Source organism: Rattus norvegicus, chromosome 6 (genome assembly GCF_021556685.1).
Source record: "Rattus norvegicus strain SHRSP/BbbUtx chromosome 6, alternate assembly SHRSP_T2T, whole genome shotgun sequence".
NCBI lineage: Eukaryota > Metazoa > Chordata > Mammalia > Rodentia > Muridae > Rattus > Rattus norvegicus.
Genome location: NC_141539.1, coordinates 32,889,059 through 32,910,803, shown reverse-complemented (window position 1 = coordinate 32,910,803; position 21,745 = coordinate 32,889,059). Strand labels below are relative to the sequence as shown.

Here is a 21,745-nt window from a genome sequence, read left to right as displayed (position 1 = left end):
TGTGTGTGTGTGTGTGTGTGTGTGTGATTTGACATCTCACCATACAATAAAAATCCACTTCATATGAACTGGGACATATAGAAGAAACAGCTCACAGCTTGAAGAGACGTCAGTACACTAAAGAGCCATCAAGAGCTGTTGCACTGCACTGCCTTTTGTCATTTTGTGCCCTTAAATTTGAACAGATAAACTCCAGTATATTTTCATTCCCATGCCACGTGAATATCTAAGTTAAGTCCCTGGGTATTTCATTGCCAGAGAAGACATGGCAGCTACAGTGAAGGAATGGAAGGGCACACGAACAGTGGCAGATGTCCCAACTCCATGCCACCATGACCATTCTTTGGGGTACTCGTGTGGTATTTTGGCTTGAGGAATGCAGAGCAGTGCACACAGATATTTATGATGGTCGAGAGCAATCAGCACTGAGGTTAAGAGTTCCCACCAGAAAGCCGCATACAGCACAGCCCATGCAGGTATATACTTACACGATATGTGCAAGGTCAAGTGGTTTCTCTGGTTGCTCAGGAAAAACAGGATGTGGGGGTTCTCTGGAGGGTACACATCCCAAAGATTTACTAATTGCATGGCTCAGCTTCTTTGCAGGGGATTTCTGTGTCAAAGGAGAAAATAAGGAAATGAGACCTTTCAGAAGAGCTCGGTGACAAGAGGTGGGAAATAGCTTTTCAAGCACCAATCAGATTTCACCGTGGTCAGTGTTACCAGGCCTTGCAGAAAGGAACCAACATTGCTCTCGATGCCTTCTGTGGTTTCTTCGTCCCTACGGTTCCTCCCTTCCTTTGACCATAAGGCCATAACATCTAGTTATGGGGCTAAAGAGACATGTTCAACTTCCTCTGGATATCTCTACTTATTGGGGATTCCCTTTTCATAGGCTTCTGGGTCATTTCTGGTAGGATATTAGGTGATTCCCTACTGGAATTTTTTCGATGGGTACAATACAAAAAGGCTGAAGCAGATTATGTATGCAGGCAAATCAACTGCCTAAGCTATACTCCTTTATTTTCTTAAGATTTATTTATTTATTATATATAGGTACACTGTAGCTGTCTTCAGACTCATCAGTAGAGCCATCAGATCTCATTACAGATGGCTGTGAGCCACCATGTGGTTGCTGGGATTTGAACTCAGGACCTCTGGAAGAACAGTCAGTACTCTTAATCACTGAGCCATTTCTCCAGCCCCTAAGCTGTACTCCTAAATGCTAGAATAGTCCCAAGGCAGACAAGGCATTGTGGTGCAAGCCTGTAATCCCAGCACTTAGGAAGTAAAGGCAGCAGGATCGAGAGTTCAAGGTCATCTATAACTACCCAGTGAATTTGATGCCAGCCTGGGCTACATACGTCCCTGCCTTGAAACAAGGGGGGAAGAATATCTGGCAGTAAGAGTCTATGAATAAATATAAGCCCATATATAAGCAGCATTAGACCTGTCAGTATAAACGATGATTACAAGGTTCTCCAGGAAGGTAAGCAGCTCCTTTACCACATTTAAACCATGTCCACACTGAGTGAAGCCACAGTTATAGGGACCACAGCCCCTACTCTACAGCCCCAGTCAGCCTGCCTCCTGCATTTCTTTTTTAAAAAAGCTGGCAAGTAAACCCGGGGTTTCATGCTTCTGAGCTACATACATCCAGAGCTGAAAAATCCCAGAGGTGTTCCTTATACAGACTGTACACTATCTATCCAATTCCTTTTAAGTAACACGGCTGTCTGAGATTTTGGCATGATATTAGTGAAAAAAATAAGTCTGAATATTTAAGTCTGCCGTCTATACGATTTATTATCACACATTACACTCCGGATAGAAAGCACAGCTTGTGTGCAGCTATGGGTCTCATCAATCCTGCATCCCCACTTGCTACTTATTAGGCGGTACCCACTATGGAGCTCGGACTAGCCTGCAACTTGCAATCTTGCTGCCTCAGCCTCACATGTTGGGCTTATAGGTATTCATCACCATTGAACCTTTATATTCAGCTTGCTGTAGTATTTTTTTTTTTTTTCCGGAGCTGGGGACTGAACCCAGGGCCTTGCGCTTGCTAGGCAAGTGCTCTACCACTGAGCTAAATCCCCAAACCCTTGCTGTAGTATTTTAACAACACATGGGCTAGGGAGACAGCTCAGCAGTTGACAGCACTGACTGACTTCCAGAGGTCCTGAGTTCAAGTCCCAACAACTACATGGTGGTTCACAACCATCTGTAACAGGATCTGATGCCCTCTTCTGGTATATCTGGAGAAAGTGACGGTGTATTTATATAAATAAATAAATCTTTTTAAAAAATAGACAATTTAAAAAAACAACAACACATAATCACAAATCTGTTTTCCACTGAGACCATATAGGCAATGTCAAGTTACATATGAGGAACCCCGGCAGGAATGTTTAACCTGCCCCAGCTGCTCTCTACTTCTTTCCCTTTGCCCAACAAGTAGCTGCAAAGTGACACAGGCCCTCCCTCTAATCCACCACTGCTCCTAAACAGCAAGACCCTCTCTCTCACTGAGTGAGTCTCACAGGCTGACAATCCGCACCCCCTGAAAGCTAAAGAAGCCAGGTGGGGGTGGTGCATGCCTGTAATCCCAGTGCTCAGGGTTAGTGTTAAAGTTGGTGGATCTCTGACTTCAAGGTCAGCCTGGTCTACACAGCAAGCTCCAGGATAGCCAGGGCTACACAGAAAAGCCTGTCTTGGGGGGAAAAAATAAACAGTAAGGAAACGATACCATGTTCCACAGGCACACACGCATTCCCAGTCTGTATCTCCCTCATCTCCCACCTCCAAGGAGCACAGCGATGCATATCATGTCCCGTAGGTCTAGAGACCTTGGTACGAGCCGATTTCCCACCAGTCCTGACCTAAGACACTGGAGTACCTTTCCTCTGTGAAGATTTTCTCAGTACTCCATTGGTCAGTGATGCCTCCCCAGGCTACCCATGGCCCTGTGTGTATGTCCACCATCACACTGACCAGGTCACAGTAGTGAATTCCTTTTCCATATTTGTTAGACTCCTGCTTCTGAAGGGACCAGCTATGTCTTATTCACCTTTGCGTTCACAGAGCCTACTCTTAGGACAGAGCATGTGACTTGAACGTAATTTTCTCGCTTTATTTTCAGCTGTGTGTGTGTGTGTGTGTGTGTGTTACAAGTAGAAAACAACAGTGGAAATAAAAATCAGTAGCTTAGTTCACCTGCACAACTAATCTCCCTAATTTCTTGATTTGTTGCTATACGCATTAATTCATGCATCTAGATGAAACAGATTTACTTTACTCCATCCTGAACACTAACAGCCACGAAATCACAGACTTAATAATCATTGAAATAACCACATGGCTGTTGAAATAAGTGTCTGAATTTGCAATCCTTAATCATCTTAGCAGTAGTCTGTGGTATTCTTAAAAATACTGCTTTGAGTCAAGGCGTAAGAAGTGTATCCAGTTCTGCCCAGGCCAGATAAAAGTACTTGCCACCAAGACTGAAGACCTGTGTTGGACACCCCGGGACCAGATGGTAGAAGAGACTGATGCCCTCAGTTGTTCTTTGACCTCCACATACATACCACGACCTCTGCATCTCCCACACAAGTAAATAAATAAATGCTAGTAATAAAAAAGAGAGCATCCAGTTTGAAGCCTCAGAAACAAGCATAGGGCTAAGGACACAGATCAGTCATCGCAATGTTTGTCTACCATGCATGAAGCCCTGGGTTTGACCCCAATACCACATAAACGATGGTGGTAATCCCAGCACTCAGAAGGTACGAGTGGGAGGGTCAGAAGTTTAAGGTCATGCTTGGTTACTTATCAAGTTCAAGAGGGTATAAAGTGTGTAATATACTTTTAAAAGCCATAAAGATATGAGTTATCATGTCCATCCATCTAGTATTCTGCCTGGGAAACAACATAAGTCAGTCTGAAGGTTATGTAGGCCCTCCCTTGTCCCCCTCACACCAACCCTCCTATTGTCCTTGTAGGCACTGACATGGATCTTGTATTAATGAATTCCTTAGCTTTAGTGTTTCCACAAGTGTGTGCACTGTTACATTGTTCAGAAATTTTAAACCCTACAGAGGCTAGATGTGCATGCACACACGTTCAGCACCTTGCTTCTTTCACTCCAAATTGTGAAAATGTATCTACTGCGATTCACACATTTTCTTCACTTTGCAATGGAACTTTCATGCACTTTGCTGTAATTTAGATATTCATGCCACTGCTGATGAACACTTAGTTTGTTTCCATTTGGTCCTGTCATTCCCAATGATAGGGCAATACTGAGTTTTCTGTCTCATGATGCTTGGTGGCCACGCGTAAGAATTGCATAAGACTGGGACTATCGGCCTGCATGGCTGTGCACATTTCAGTGTGGGTAACTACTGCCAGCTCATTTGCTCTACAAATTGATTGCACTAACTTCCCATCAGCTGTGTGGAAGAGTGCCTGAAACTGCACATTCTCGTCAACCCGTGTCACTGCCAGACACTTTACCATTTGCTAGGACCGTGGGTAGTAAGTGGTGCTATGACTTCAACTTGTGATTTCTTCAGAACCAAAACGCCTGGGTAACGTTTTCTTTACTTGTAGGACATTTGTATTTCTCTGAAATATCTGTTCCCACTGTTTGTTAAGAAGTCAGTTTAGGCGGGTAGAAACTGGTGGGAATTATTTTCTCTTACTGGTTTGCTTTCTTTTCCTCCCCCACCCTGCCCAACATCTCGTGATAGGATTGCATGCAGCCCCGGTTATTCTCAAACTCATCACATAACTGAGGATGGCTTTGAACATGAAATCCTACTCCCTTCCCAAACCTGACCTATGCTACCTGGCCTGGCTCTCTTACTAGTTTACAGCAATTTTATTTTTGTATTTTAAATAGAAGAAAGTTATAGTGTATAATTTCCTTTAGGTTTCTCACTGTATTATATTTTTTGATCCCAATTTAGTATTCTAGTATCCTCATAACTTTTTTGTTAAAAAATTTCCCTTAGATTGTAAAGGTATCCCCCCGCCCCCCAGGTCGATTTATGAAGTCTTGGTGTTTACAGCTGGAGTGGAGCGATAGCTCAGCAGGAGCAGTACAGATACAAGTATGATGATGTGAATTTGACCTCAGAACTGACAGAAAATTAGAAGGAGAGAACCAACTTCCAGTGGTAAAGAACCAATGCATTCTTATTATTTATCTCTAGCCATTTTTTCCCCTTTTTTTCTTTATTAACTTGAGTATTTCTTATTTACATTTCGAATATTATTCCCTTTCCCGGTTTCCGGGCCAACATCCCCCTAACCCTTCCCCCTCCCCTTATATGTGGGTGTTCCCCTCCCCATCCTCCCCCCATTACCACCCTCCCCCCAACAATCACATTCACTGGGGGTTCAGTCTTAGCAGGACCAATGGCTTCCCCTTCCACTGGTGCTCTTACTAGGATATTCAATGCTACCTATGAGGTCGGAGCCCAGGGTCAGTCCATGTATAGTCTTTAGGTAGTGGCTTAGTCCCTGGAAGCTCTGGTTGCTTGGCATTGTTGTTCATATGGGGTCTCGAGCCCCTTCAAGCTCTTCCAGTCCTTTCTCTGATTCCTTCAACGGGGGTCCCATTCTCAGTTCAGTGGTTTGCTGCTGGCATTCGCCTATGTATTTGCTGTATTCTGGCTGTGTCTCTCAGGAGAGATCTACATCCGGCTCCTGTCTGCCTGCACTTCTTTGCTTCATCCATCTTGTCTAATTGGGTGGCTGTATATGTATGGGCCACATGTGGGGCAGGCTCTAGCCATTTTTTAAAATAAAGTTTTGTGCCCAGCAACCCTGTATTTTAAATATCGTAAAAGAATGCAACACAAAGTTTACCATTGTATTATTTATTTGTGTGAATGTGTGTGTGTGTGACTGCACTTATGCCATGGCTTTGTGTGTGTGTGTGTGTGACTGCACTTATACCATGACTTTAATTTGTGTGTGTGTGTGTGAGCGTGTGTGTGTGTGTGTGTGTGACTGCACTTATACCATGACTTTAATTTGTGTGTGTGTGTGTGTGTGTGTGTGTGCGTGTGCGTGTATGACTGCACTTATACCATGGCTTTAATGTGTGTGTGAGTGTGTGTGTGTGTGTGTGTCTGCACTTATACCATGGCTTTAATGTGTGTGTGAGTGTGTGTGTGTGTGTGTGTGTGTGTGTGTGTAAGTAATTTACTTCTATGTGTAAAAGTGGCTTGCCATGTTTTTTTTTTTTTTGCTTTTTGATGATTTTCTAACTTGTTGGATTAATATAAAGTAGAAACACTTATTAGTTTTTCTAGAATCTTTCTATAATACTGGCATTTTTCTTCTTTTGAATGTTTACTCATGCAAAGCCATTCAGGTCCAACTGTTAACTTTGTGGACACAGTTACTAATTCAGTTTCCTTTGTGGCCCCCACCTCCCCACCAGCCCCATTCAGTCTCCCTGCCTTCTTTGAGGCAGGTTTTGATATTTGCGCTAGCTGGCCTCAAACTCTCGATACTCATGCTTCAGACTTCCCAACTATCTGGGTTTTCCTCTCCATCTGGAATCAGTTTTGGCGAGTAATGCTGTCTTAGGAATTTGTTCAAGTCAACGAAGCTTTCAATACCCAAATGCATGAAGCTTTTTTTTCATTGTTACTGACTTTTCAGCGAATATAATCTATGTCATATGAATTCTCTCTTGAGGCTTCTTTTATGTGTTTGCTGAAGATAAAATCAGTAAATGGATACATTCAAATTTATAATTTTATTTTATTGTGTGTGTATATATACACACACGTGTACACATGGCGGGGTACATATACGTGTGCAGGTGCATATGCACCTGTATACACACGTGTATGAAGGCCAAAGGACAATCTCCTTAGGAGTTACACCTCCTTTGAGACAATGCCTGGCCTACACCAATCAGGCTAGAGTGCCTGGCTAGGGAGTCTTAGAAATGCTCCCAGCACTATACCCTGGGGACTGGGCTTGTGCTCTTAATTAATTTATTATACATATTTTTATATATTTTATATCAGAGGAAAACTTCCAGGAGTTTGTTCTCTCCTTTCACCATGTGAGTCCAATGTATAGAACTTTGGTGATCAGGCATGGTGACAAGTGCCTTTACCACTGAGCTACCCTATAGGCCATTGGTTTTAATTTTTAAATAATTTTTGTTTGGTTTTGGGGTTTTTTTTTCTGGTGTTTTGTTTGTTTGTTTGTTTGTTTGGTGACATGGTTTCTCTGTGTAGCCTTTGCTGTCCAGGCTGGCTTCTAACACAGAATTCTGCCTGCTGTCTGTCCAGTGCTAGGATTAAAGGCTCATGCCAACACTGCCCAGCTAATTTTTAAACCCTATGGTTAGTTTATTACTAGGTGCTATCACTGTAGAATTATCCTTGGTAAGTCATATCTCTGGTAAGAGTGCTTTAAAATTGTGATAAAACATATATCATAAAATTCTACCATTCTAACTTTTCTAATAAAAATTTTACCTTAAACTACTAAGATAAATGTGATTTTACTAAATGTCCCTTTATTAGTACTTGGTTTGCTATGCCTTTTTTTTAACCCCTAATATTCCAGTTTTCTATGTATTTTTTTAAAACTACCTCAGAAGCTGCATAGGACCAAAATTATTTTAGGTTCTGGTTTATTTTTCTTATTTTATTCTATCTTCCATTCTATCTTAGTGCTTGAATCAATTCTCTTAGAGCCTGCTTTTTACATATATATATATATATGTATGTATGTATGACGTGTGTGTGTGTGTGTGTGTGTGTGTGTGTGTGTGTGTGTGTGATATATTATATATGTGTATATATGGGTGCAGGGGTAACAGTGAATGAAAGCCTTATCTCATACCAGGGACTCCATTGGTGCTTTGTACGGAAAGACCTGATCCAGTCTTGTGAATTAGGTGTTCATTCTCAACTTTAATGGGTATAAGATTTTAAATGCTGTACAGAAACGAAAGCCCACTGAACCAGGCTCAACAGTAACATTAGAGGAAGAAAATGCAGAGAGCAGGAGAGGCAGCCCAGAACAATGTGGCATTCTTCAGAGCAGCTGGAGAGAAAGACACCCATGGTCCAGCGTGGGACATCCAAGTATCGAGACGGAGACACAGAGACTCCAGAGTGGGAGGTGACCTGTACCCTAGCTGCTGCTCTGGGCATCCCTGCACCAGAGCTGGGACTCGTTTCCTCCGGCAGCTGTGGACCAGGATCCAAGACACCGATTCTCTTTTTTTGTTCTGAGCTCATGTCACCGTATTTTCAACAAGCCCCAAGCTAATTCCTCACACAGCACTCTCTTCAGCTAGGATTCGCGATGACAGGCCCTGACACCTGGGAGCATGACAGCCTACCAGAGAAAGCTCAAGATGGGTGCCTTTGAGGCCCTTCCTGTCATTTCACTTCTAATTACCCGCTTTGGAACATATTCCTGAGCTCCCGGCCATACCATCTGAAAGGATTCCAGCAGAAAAAGAGCCTGCAGTAGAGGGCCCTTGATCCAAACCCCATTAAATCTTCCAGTAAGTCTGGAATCTTCTGTATTTTATTTAGCAGGAACACTTTATCCAGTAACTGAAAATGCTTTCAATTGAATCATGTCTCAACCAGTTTCATGTAACCACTGCACTAGCCGAATCTTATTCAAGTCCAGGGAAGTCCGTCACTGCTGGCCTGCTGTCATTATCATCCATGTTATCACGGCCACTGCTGTCTGTGGGCTTGAACTCTCCAGCTTCCAGATCCCACTAAGTGCACTCGTCCTCGTGTCGATTTACTTTTCCTCCAAGTATCATCCTTTCTTTGCTCCAATAGTAGTGGACTTTGTAAACAACACATTCACTTTTTCCAGCAACGTTTTTGTTTGCCATAAATAGATTCGACCATAACCCATCCCCTCTTTTCTCTAAGTCTCTCCATTGTCTTTCACCATTTCCTGTCTTTTGCCTGTGTTTCCTTCCGGCTGATTTCTCATTCTCTAACTTCATTGAGCCCCTTCATTGAGCCGATCTTTAATGTTTCTCATTTCCAGGAATCCTATTTGGTCTCTTTTCCCATATTCTCTCATTTCTTTATGAGCTGATAGCAAGATGGGGGTAGATTACACCAGTGATTTCAGAGCGGAAGGGTCACTTAAGAGGATTAGAGAAAAAGGTCTGAGGCCAGCTGTCTAAAATACAACCAATGCACTCCTATCAAACTAAATGATTATTTCATATTCTGAAGCTTATTTCTTTAGGATTTTAACATACCATTTTCTAAATTCTTGATCTGTTTAGAGTGTGTGTGTGTGTGTGTGTGTGTGTGTGTGTGTGTGTGTGTGTGTGTGTGTGTGTATTTGCTGTTTTTTCTTCTTGAGTTGCTTTGAGAGTGGGTTTTCCCTTTGGCAGGGACTGTGCTGTCCGGAAGCCCCATTGGATCTGAGTTGTCAGACAACACTGCCACAAATGGATTTTTTTTGGGGGGGGGCAGGAGGCTATGTCCAATAAGTACTGATCCTGGAGTAGTGCTATGCAACATAATTTTATAGGAAATGTGCTGTTTCTGTATTTTCCAGTATGGTAGCGACTGGACATTCGTGATATTTTTATTGCATGTGAGAAACTCATTTTAAATTTAAATGTTCACTTAAAATTAAAGTCATGTGTCTAGTGACTATCGTACTGGAATATTCAACTAGAGATTAATTTCTATTGGCTTAATGCATGCTTTACTTTTAATTTATCTTTATTTTTAAAGCAGTCTTACAATATACCCCTGACTGGGCTGGAACTTGCTATGTAACCCAGGCTGCCCTAGAACTCACAAAGATCCATCTGCCTGTTTCTCCCAAGAGCTAGAATTGAAGGCGGGACTAGGTGATCTGTGGGTAGACAGTTACACTGGATGCTTCAGCTTACCAAACGTTTACAGCTTCAGGTTTCCAATGCTCCAACCCGTGGGGAACAGACTGTCTTTTTGTAGTTCTGGGTTTTTAAGGAGTGTGCTCTTCTAAATCTTTGAGCAAGAGCTTGCTGAGATGCTGGGTTCAGTTCCCAGCACCACACGGAGGGTCTGTCACCTCAGCGGTGTCTTGGCCAGCACCAGCCCCTGCTCAAGTCCTTGGGCTGAGGCTGCCCTTGAACACTGGCCATGCAGCTCCAGAGCCCCCAGCAGTAAGGACCTCCACTAGGGAACGCATGTTCCTGCTTTCTGCCGCTTCCTGTTGAGCACTGAACGATGTCAAATGATTCTGGGTCTGAAGTATTCCTTGTTTTTAATCATGAAGGAAATTTATTAACATAATAGGGTCTTACTATTTGATGGTTTGGGCCCAGATGAATGGAAATATCAAGGTGTCCTTGGATAACCATCTGGGCACTGGGTCTATTTAATCTTCTAAATAACATCTTTAGCTACTTTCCGAGCCTCTTATTAGATGGAATTTCTTTTTTTTTTAAGATTTATTTATTTTATACATATGAGTATATTGTCACAGTCTTCAGACACACCAGAAGAGGGCATCAGATCTCATTACAGATGGTTGTGAGCCACCATGTGGTTGCTGGGAATTGAACTAAGGATCTCTGGAAGAGCAGTCAGTGCTCTTAACCACTGAGCCATCTCTCCAGCCATAGATGAAGCTTCTTATTACCTCTCCCCCTGGCCTTAAGTCTGGCCTATTATCCTATGTAACACACTCGCAGTCATTCTCCCCTCCCCACCCCCAGCTCAGCTCCTGTGTTTACTTTTCACTGTTTACACTGTTCATCAGCCCATCACTGCGTTTTTGTCCTTTATCTTTTCTCCCACTACCGTTACTATTGTTGGAGGCTGGGTTGGGAGTAAGGCAGAGTCTCTCTGTGTATCCCTGCTTGTCCTGGAACCCTCTATATAGTCCAGGCTGGCCCCTAACTCACAGGGATCCACCTGCCTCTGCCTCCCAAGTGCTGGGATTAAAGGTATGCACAGCCACACCTAGCCCTGAATTCTTCTTCTGATAGTCTAAAATTTAATTTGGGAGCTATAGAGATGGCTTAGAGGTTATTAGCATTGGCAACTCTTCCAGAGGACCCAGGTTCAATTCCTACACCCATATGATGGTTGACAATGTCTTTTAACTCCAGCTCCAGTGGATCTGATGCTCTCTTCAGCCTCCACTGACACCAGGTACACACATGCATACAGTTATACATGTAGACATCTACACAGAAAAACAATAAAAAATAAAATCCTTAAAAGTTTAGTTATTTTAGTAAAAAGAAAAGGCATCATCTCTCAAAGGACTGAACTATGTTTTCTATGAATGTAGCTTTGAGAGGTGGGATGGGCAGTAGGTAGAGGTATTATCACCTGAGGCAGGAAAGAACTGACTCCTGGGAGTTGTACAGACACAGACACAGACACAGACAGACAGACAGACAGACAGACAGACAGACAGACAGATGCACACACACACATACTCTCTCTCTCTCTCTCTCTCTCTCTCTCTCTCTCTCTCTCTCTCTCTCTCAAATGTCGTTTCCTTGTTCTGTTAATTCTGTTTCTGAACTGAATCATGTCATCCTCATCTTCAATGGCTGTGTGTGCCTCCTGACGGGATTCTCACCTAAGCGCTCAACTGTGCAGCCAGAGCTTCCTGCTCAGCTTCTCCCACTCTGGTGCAATGTCTGCCTTCTTGGAGTTGAAGCGTGGGAGCTATTCTCAGTGAGCGTGCAAGAGGGACGGAAGGTAGATCCTCAGGGAAAAGCTCCGTGGTCTCCTAAACAAGGGCCTCCCTCCTCTCCTACACTCTGCAAGTACTTTGAACACTGCCCTGCCTCTCCAGCCTACGCTCCTTTACGCACGACATCTGCTGGAGACGCCTCCGTCACCTTGCACAGTGCCAGGGTTGCTTGTCACTCGTCTGGAGCCCCTGTACACCCACTGCAACTTCTACAAGGTGGAAAGTTTCCAGGCACTGTTCATGTGTGGCGGCAGCAGCAGCGGCAGCAGCACCACCACCACCACCACCACTTCCCTGCCCTGGCTTTAGGCCAGTTTTCATCTGCATAAGGACACCATCTGCTTTTCATGGACATTCGCAGTTAAGGTTTGCCTTCCTTTTCTCTGGCTAGGATATTTGCAAGTGATTTTTCAGATTCTAATGTATTAGTTCTGAGTATCTGGAATCAGAGGGAAAGGCTACAAGGTGTGTTTTCAGTCTACCAGCTCAAAATGGATCCTTATGTTAAAAAAATATTTTTTTTTTACAGTTCACTTTTAAACAGTGAAAGTTAGAGTTGCTGGGTTCTAGCTTCGCTCAACTAACAAAGCTATAACTTTAGCGACTTAAGTATGAGAGAAATGTAATTCATGTAATTTTTGTTAATCTTCCGAGATTTAAGAGTATTAGCTCTCTGACAAGAAAATATGACTAAAGAATTAAATATAATTGGTTCACATGCAGCTTCTGAAACATGTCTATACGAATTACAAAGCCCCTTTATCTCCAAAAGAAGTCGCTACTGTCCCACCTGCTCCCACAGCCAAGGTTCTGGAGGAGGAACAGCAATGCCTCACACTGCTCGGCAATGTCCTTTTCAGAAAAGAAAGGGTAGGAAACTTTCTGAAACTCAGCATCCACAGAGACTTCCTAGGTAGCCACTCACTCCCAGGCAGGACACCCCTGGGCTGAGAGGATGGTAAAGGAGGGGCAGGTGCTGCCTTAAATGCTGCCCCCTTAAGGCTGAAGCTTGGGGGCCAGTGTTCTCCTAATTGAGTTGTCACATCAATGTGATATGAGTGAGAAGCTGCAATGATCCTGAGTGGAGGCTGGCATTCCACAGCGCACAGCAGGTAAGCAAGCCCTGCCCCACTATCACAGTACCTGATAGCACAACTGTTTGAATTTACAGGCAGAATTATTGCTTTCCGTTGTGTAATGTTTTTTATGCAAAGAGAATGCAGCCCTATTAAGGAAGAGAAAAGAATTCCTGTAAGTGTAGGGTATGGGGGGGCCTCCAGGGAAGAACATCCCTTGGTGCAGTTTAACATATTCTCACGTGTTGATTTGTGTGCTTTATATGACTGTATTAGGAGGATGAATAGCTGGATAAGTGGGTAAGTAGAGCTTGCTGTGCAAACATTAGGCTCTGAGTTCAAATGGGGGAGCAGGGCAGGGAAGCAAGAACACAGGAGAGAAGTCAATGGAGCCACTGGCCGGCCAGCCTAGGCAGGGGCATATATCAGTGAGCTCCAGGTTCAGGGAGAGGCACTGTCTCAAGGGAATAAGGACAAAGAGAGAGTGATACAAGAGGATGTGTGATGTACCTGTCTGGCCTCCACATGCATGTGCATGAGTTCACACAAGACGCAACAAAAATATTACATCATTTATAAATGAGGAAGCAAACCAATAGCAAAGTTCATATGCGGTAGGGGTACAAAGTTTCCTCATCAGATTGCACAATTTTTACCACGGAAAATGCACAGGGAGTCCAGTCCTAGTGCATTCCCTAGATAACTCTCCACACCACGGAAGAAGATAAGAAAGAACCACTAAGGCTATATTTGGAAAAGACAAAACTAGAAACAGGCTGAATGCCCATTAGCAAGGGAGTGAGCAAGACTTGGTATATCCACAGAACTGGATTCTAGATGGCGCTGAAAAGAACCAGCTAGGGTAGCACCTGCTTGTGATCGCAATGCAGCCTACCTAATGGGAAAGGTGAAAGTTATAGAGTCAGCACAGTGGCGTGACAAAGATCCAGCAAATGCAACTGACGCTGTGCATCTTCCACTTCTGGTCTTGATCTCCACACGTTGCACCCCTACTGCTAGTTGGTCAGGCTGCAAGACTCCCTTGGCCCCCATGCCTGACTTACTCTTCCCTCACCACTGTGGAACCTGGCCAACGCTGATGATCCCCGGCACATCGAGGTGAGCGGGTTCACCTCAGCGTCAGAACACTTGTCTAGAAGGCGCTAAGGACTTGGTTTAATACCTGGCTCCCCCACACACAAATGCCTGCACATGCTGTATATTACATACCTCCGCTCACAGCTGAACATATAAAGCTAGCTTGCTGACAGACTTCTACAGAAGATATCACAGTGTTTACATATCAGAGTAAAGTTTGTTTTTTTTTTTTTTTTTTTTGGTTCTTTTTTTTGGAGCTGGGGACCGAACCCAGGGCCTTGCACTTCCTAGGCAAGTGCTCTACCACTGAGCTAAATCCCCAACCCCCAAAGTAAAGTTTTTAAGACATTGTTTTTATATGTATGTGTTTTGCCTATGTGTATATCCGTGCACCACATACATGCCTGGTGCATTAAACCCCCTGGCGCTGGAGTTACAGATGGTTGTGAGCTGCTACATGGGTGCTGGGAATCAAACCTCGGTCCTTTAAAAGGGCATCCAGTGCTCCTAATGGTGAACTAGCTCTCCAGCCCCAACGATAATCTTAAGCACTTCACTACTGATTGAGATTTTTAATCCCTTCTTCTAGCTACTGTATATTACGCAGATGACATCCTCATTCAAAAACCCTAGTGTGTTTGGTGCAGATATGGCTTGGAGGAGAACTCCTATATGGAAGGTTACAAGGTCTAAGGTCATATGTAGTTTAAGATTTGTCCTTCAGACCTAACAGCTTACACCCTATACCAGAATCCTGAAAACTCCTCTTTTCTACCCATTGCCAACCCTGGCTGTTCTGAATCTCTTGCATTCTTCTGCAAATGGGCTAGACAGAACGCCAACATTTTAATGGCCATAAATCACTTAAAACTAGAACAAGGGAGAAACCTTGGCTTTCCTGGTGTTTTTTAATCAGCACTCAAGTGGTGTGCCAGGTCATTGGTTCGTAAAGGCTAATACAGTAACATACAGTATCACACAGTGCTCTGTCAGGATATATGGATAAATTAACAGACAATAAGAAATGATTCTAATAGTGGGATAGATACTTTGAAGTCATTCTGTGTGCTATAGGCGAACCATGAGGGAATGACCATCAGCCTAGGCAATAGGATACAGAGAATTTGGCAAAGAAAAGCTGGGAGGGTGGGGAAGAGAGGAGATAAGGGAGGCTAGGACACTAGATTCAAAAACATAAAAGTAAGAAAATACAGTGTGCCAGGCAACTTCAAAGTTTCATACTGTCATACTGCTGACAGAGAGCAAAAGAAATAAAACTCTCAGACCAAAGACATAATTGCAAAATCTTTCAAAGTCTCACACTGTGAGGTAAGCTTGTTTTGGAAGGTGCTTCTAGCCAATGCTGAACGAACAGCTGCCTGCTCTCACATGCACTCACAGACTACATGGTAGAAAAATGAGGCCAAGTGCACCCAGGGCTTTAGGGGCTGACAAGCTCAAAGGGAGGCAGCAGCCCACAAGTCCTGAGGAAGCAGGACCCCAAGCAGCAGTGAGGTCTGGAAATCGAGGAAGGTCTCCATGCTTCTCTGCCTCGTCCTGCTCTCTAGTCCTGCACCCTCGGCACGAGGCTCTCAGCCAGCACAGCTGCCCACTGTCTGGCTATCCCTGGCTGCCACAAAACTGGAACAGGTCTAACAGAGGCAAATCGAGCATTCAAGAGACATCATACACAGTACACCAAAAGTCAGAGAGTAAAGACCATCTCTACTGCTTAGCACTGCTCTGACACAGTATTTATTAAACATGTCTGAATGTAAGAAATTTCTGGGCACTTGTTTGAAAAGTCAAACAAAATAGAATCCTCGGCCTCAACCCAGAGCCTCTAAGTGAGGATTACTCTTCAAAAAAGGATTAGATTAGATATGTAAGTATCTGAAAGAGATTCAGCCATTGCTTACTAGATAGACGTGAGTGTAGTTACATTCTAGAAGTCCAAAAGTATTAATGGGAGGATTATTACAACTGTTTATGAACGGGAGAGCAGGTGAGACTTGGACACGGAAACGCCCAGAGTCAGTTAATAGAGGCGTCAGAGCCTACATAAGAAGCATGGCCTGGAACTAAGGACTGGAAAATTTACCAGTGCTGGCCATCTGAAACTAGGAACTACAGCAAAGCTTTCATGGAGAAGCAAGCACAGGAAAGAGCTCAGGAGAGAGCACTGGGGAAGGCAGTATCTGCTCTACTGAAGGTGAGCCCAAGGTCTCATGAGAAAATGACAGGCCAGTGTTTATATAACGGGACACTAAATGAAGATGAATAGACAGTGAATTGGAAATTAAAGGAAAATTACATAGATAACACTCAGTTACTAATTTACTTGAGAATCCTCCCTAAATCCGTGTGTGCGGATGTTCCAAAGCCCCAGGTAGACAGCAGTAATTGCGGGTGGACTGGAGAAAACCTGGAGACAATGAGACGATTCACAAGGCTGGGTCGTGGAGGAGCGTGGGTGTTCCCACACATGGCCTCAGGGTGTACGCTCTCCAGTGTGGCTCTGGTGGCCACCTGTAAGGATCAAAGAAGATCCAACACTGAAGAAAGGGCTGGGGGGTGAGTGATGACAGCCAGAGGAAATCGCTCATCTGAAGGACGGCTTGGTTTCGGCTCCACTTCCACACAGGCCTCGCCATCTCTCTCCTCTAAGAGTAACGTGCCCCAGTTGGGAGGAGCTTGCTTTATTGCTTGATAAATGACATGCCACCCTTCTCTGATAAGCATCATCTTTTCAAACAGCTGGGTCCATGCAAATGTTCTGCTTTCAAACTCAGCACTTTTGCAGCTGTAAATGGGTTTAAGAATAAACAGTGCTGCCAAATACCACAGCGGAGTTGGGCAATGCTCAGAAATTGACAAAAACAATATTTAAATCATCCCAGGCTGATAACTGTTGGCGGGATATCTCTAGCCTCAGACGGTGTTAGAAAGTTCAGAGTTCTAAAAAAAGGTTATTAGCCAATGAAACAGTCTCATGCCCCCAAGATTCTGTTCATTCTCTTATTTGAGCCCTTCTCCTATGAAGGCTTAGTCTCCAAGCCCTCCTACTGAAGCACAGATATAAAGTTTCAATCCTCAAGTGTGTACATTTAGAATTAGAACTAATGAATCACATGGCAACTCTGTTCAACACACTGAAGACTGGATTAGTTACTGTTCTGCTGCTATGAGAAGACATCATGACGACCATGGCAATGTAGAACAAAACACTAAATCGGGGGCTTGCTTACAGCTTCTGAGGGTTATTATCCCACTGTCAACATGGTGGAGTATGTTGGCAGGCAGGCATGGTTGGGACTGGACAAGTAGCTGAGAGATTTACATCCTGATCTACAGGTATCGAGAAAAGGGACACTGGGCCTGGCGTAAGCATTGAAATCTCCAAGTTCACACCTAGTGACAGACTCCCACAAGGCCACCCTTCCCAATCCTTCCCAAACAGTTCCACTAACTGGGGATGAATCATTCAAACATATGAGCCAATGGGAGACATCCTCATTCAAACTACCACAAGGACTCTATTGTCTTCTAAAATGGCCGCACAATTTTACAATCTCCTCATCAACATGTGAGGAGTTTAATTAGCCACATCTCTGTCAACACTTGCTATTTTCAGTAGTATTCCTTGTGAGCATGACATCTCACACGAATTTTGGTTTGATGCTTATTTGAAGACAAGATCTCAATATGCAGTCTAAGCTGACCTTGATCTCAGGATCCTTCCACAATAGCCTCCATCTTGACTTGAACCATCTTGTCCAGCATTTCTTGTTTTGTATTCATATTTCCCTAATGGTTAATTATAGCCAACACTTTCTCATGTGTTTGCTGGCCACTTGTATATTTATTTGGAGAAATAATGCACTCAAATCCCTTCATCATTATTTTCCTTTTATCTATCTATCTATCTATCTCTATCTATCTATCTATCTATCTATCTATCTATCTATCTATCTATCTATCTATTTTTTGAGCCAGGGTCAATGGCTTTTAATTTGCAGTATCTTGCCTCTGTCTCCTGAATTCTGGGATTACAGGCATGTTTCATCATACCTACCCACTAAATTACTTTAAAATATTATATATATGTATGTGTGGGCCATGTGTGTGTAGGTACCCTCAGGGGCCAGAAGACAGGCCAGATCCTCTGGAATGTGGGTACTGAGAACTGAGCTCTGGAAGAGCAGTAGGTACTCTTAACTTCTGAGCCATCTCTTTAGTTTAAAAAGAAAACAAAACCCACCATGTTAGTCATGTTCAAGCACACAGCTCAGTATGCTAAGTACATTGTTCACACTGTTGTGAAATGGGCCTGAGACCCCACAGCCATCACACAAGTCTGGTCCTCCTCACAGCCCCAGGCACTCACCACCCCACCTCCTCTGTGCCCGTCTCCATTCTGTGGAACTCGGTTTTAATGTGGTTACTGCTGAGTTACAGACATCTTTTAAATAGCGGTCACAAGTCCCTTCCCAAATGCATCATTTTCAAGTATTTCTCTTATCCAGTGGGATATTCTTTACTTTACTCATCAGAGTCTCGGTTAAAGGTGTGCACCACCAGGCCTAAATGTTTGCTTCTTTCTTTGTTGTTTTTATTGTTGTTTTGTTTTTCCAGACAGGGTTTCTCTGTGTAGCCCTGGAACTCATTCTATAGAACAACCTGGCCTTGAACTCAGAGATCCTCCTGCCTCTGCCTCCCCAGTTATGTACCGCCACTGTCAGGCTTATGTTATTTACTTTCTTAGTGACAACTTCCAAAGCATTAGTGTTTAATTTTAAGGAAGCCCAGTCTATCCACTTTTCCTTTGATGACTGTGCCTTTGGTGCCCTGTGTTGTCCAGCTCAGGATCATGAGGAACTTGTGGATAGTTTTCAAATTGTCAAAGCTGTGCTTTCTTCCCAGTACTTTGGGGCTTACGTTTGGGACACTGATCCCCTAAGGGTGTATGGTGTGTGGGTGTGTAAAGTATGCAGAGCCCACATGTGCACACGTAGAGATCAGAGGAGGACACTGGCATCCTTCTCCACTTTCTCCATTTTATTCCTTGAGACGGGCTCTCACTGAACCCAGGGTTCATAAGGTTTGGGGAAGGTTACAAGTCAGCAAGCCTCATCAATCCTCCAGTCTCAGCCTCATCCCCCTCCGGTATGGTGGTGGGAACAGGGCAGTTAAAGGAATGCATGATTGTCTGCTCTTGTTTCTATGTGGGTGGGAAGATCTGAACTCAGTTCCTCATGCTTGCACAGAACACACTCTTACTCACTGAGCCATTCCCTGGCATCCTCTGGGGTCCACTTTACATTAACTTTTATTTTATATTAGGAGTCCACCCCCTTCTTTTGCGTGTGATCATCTGATTGCCACAGCACCCTATTTTAAAAGGGTGCCCTCATCCCTGTGGGAAAACGAGGAGAGAATGTAGAGGTCCAAATCCATGTGCTTAATTCTTCCCCACTGATCCAAACCTCTTCTTCACACCGGTGCTGGATTGTCCTCCAACTGCCTGCAGTGAGGTTTGGCCTCTGATTGTGCTGGGGCATCGACTTTGGAAGTTTGAATGGGGTCTCCCGTGTTCCCTACGGATGTCATGATCAGCTGGAGTTCTCAGCTGGGTGGCTGATGTGATTCTGCAGCACTCATGGAGTGGTGCTGTGGGCCTATCGAGCCCCTCGTCCATGAGCCCAGTACATCTTTTTCTGCTTCCCTTTGTTTTTCAGTGATATTTTGTGATGTGTTACAAAAGCTTACTACTTCCTTTGATAAATTTACTTCTGTTTTGTACTTTTTGGTTGCTTTTTCTCATGTAATTGTCCTGGGAGGGCCTTAAGTATGATGTTGAATAGAAGTAGCAAAAGTGGACATCCTGGTCACGATCGTGATCTTACGAAGAAAGTGGCCAGCCTTTCACCATCACCTACGGTGTTCAACTCTCCTCAAGCATTTCTCGTTTGCTCACCGTCCAAGCTTTAGACACAGGGGCTTGCCATACCGCATAAGCTAGCCTCTAACTTTCTATGCAATCAGGATGACATGGAACTTGTCATCCTCCTGCCTTTGCCGCCTAGTACTACAGAGCTGGTATTACGGTCATGCCACCATGACTGTTTATTTGGTGCTAGGAACCGAACTCAGGACTCCTGCACACTGAGTAAATCTATGCCCCTGAGCTATGCCCCAGCCCAAGATTGTTTTTCTTTTAATCACTAAGAGGAACTAAGTCTTGCCAAATTCCCTTTTCATATTTATTAAGAGAATCACGTAAGTTTTGTACTTTATTCCATTAACTGTTTTTTTATATTGACTAATATTGATTTAATTGAATTTTTCATATTGAACCAACTCTGCAATCCTGTAGCAATTCTCGCTATACAGGACTTTATGTTCAATTCAATTTGCTAAGATTTTGCTGAGGTGTTTTGCATCTATTCATAAGAAATGTCAGTCTATTTTTTTCCTTTTAATACTTTCTTTAAAACTCTGATAAAATGAGCTTATAAGTGTTCTGGTCTCATCTATTTAGGGAACTTTGTAACAATTGGTAACAATTCTTTAAACGTTAATGGAACCCACCAACTAAATCACTGAGGCCTGGTTGGTGGGTCTCAGTCTGTCTGTGTCTCCAAGTCATTGTTTGTCTCTGTCTCCCATCTTATGCAATCCAGGGCTGGCCTAGAACATAGCTGAGGCTGGCCTTAAAGTTCTGATCCTTCTGCCACAAGCTTCCAAGGACCTCAAAATCTTTGTGAGAAAGATTTTGATTCCTAACTCAATCTCTTTCCTTGCTATGCCTGTTCAGATTTTCTTTTCTGGGTGAGGATTTAGCTCAGGGGTAGAGCATTTGCCTAGCACTGCTAGGGTCGGAGCTGGTACCTAGCATGGGCTGGGGGCCTGGATCAATGTCAGTAGCTTGCTGATGACTCCTAATTGCTGTTTGTCTCCATCCATTCTCTTTTCAATGAGAGCCCCATGAAGGCACAGAGTTTCAGTTCACCCCAGGAAAAGCCCAGCACCTACAGCAGTGTTAAGTAACAGGTACCTACCAACCATGTTAAGTAACGAATACCTAGTGAGAATGTGATGGATAAGACAAGGGGGCAAACCTGGAAGCAGAGAACAAAGGGAGAGCCTGTCTCAAGGCTTTTCTCTCTGCAGTTAGAAAGGATCTAATGAAAGGAGGCGGAGACTGCTTAAAAGATCGAGATCCAGGACATTCATTGGCAGGAGGGATGGATGGTTTTTTTTTTTTTTTTAATAGTCACAAACTAGGACTAGGGAGATGAATCAATCAAGGTCTGCCATGCAAACATAAGGACTTGGGCTTTATGTCCAGAACCAGAAAAAATGTCAAGCAGCCACCATAGCATACACATGTAATCTCCAAATAAGGAAGGCAAAGACCATTGGTGGGCCCCTAGGGCCCCAGTCAGCCTAGCCTAGTCAGTAAGTCTCAGGATAGTGACTCCACCTCATAAAACAAGGAGGACAGCACCTGAGGAATGATACTCAAGGTTGACCTCTGGCTTCTATATGCACAAGCAAGTATCCACAGGAAGAGACACAGATGTACACAAAGTCACACACGAAGAAGTTAATGACACGAGACGAGTGGTCCTGTCTAAAATGAAGAAGGGGAGACGTGAAAGTACTGACCAGCACCAGACAGATGGGCTAAAGAGTCTGAGAGGCAGGGAGATTAAAGAATGACCTTAGTGAAATCGAAGGAACGAGTCGGGAATGACAGCAGGTTGTCAAAAGAGAGCTGCCGTCAGTGACCTGGGAAGAAGGGCAGCTAGATGGGGCGAGACGTCCGGCAC

At 43.8% G+C, this 21,745-nt stretch overlaps 1 protein-coding gene across 25 annotated transcripts in view; it reads right to left on the bottom strand.

Moving 5' to 3' along the window:
- Nucleotides 1-21,745, bottom strand: part of Dtnb (dystrobrevin, beta) — a 197,064-nt gene that overhangs the window by 92,721 nt on the left and 82,598 nt on the right. For all 25 annotated transcript variants that reach the window (XR_015621994.1, XR_015621996.1, XR_015622001.1 and 22 more), the window contains one exon: nucleotides 489-613. Coding sequence is in view for 4 of the 25 variants with exons in the window: in XM_087553724.1 (XP_087409850.1) it covers nucleotides 489-613 (125 nt within the window). In the remaining 21 variants the exon portion in view is untranslated. The remainder of the gene's footprint in view (nucleotides 1-488; nucleotides 614-21,745) is intronic.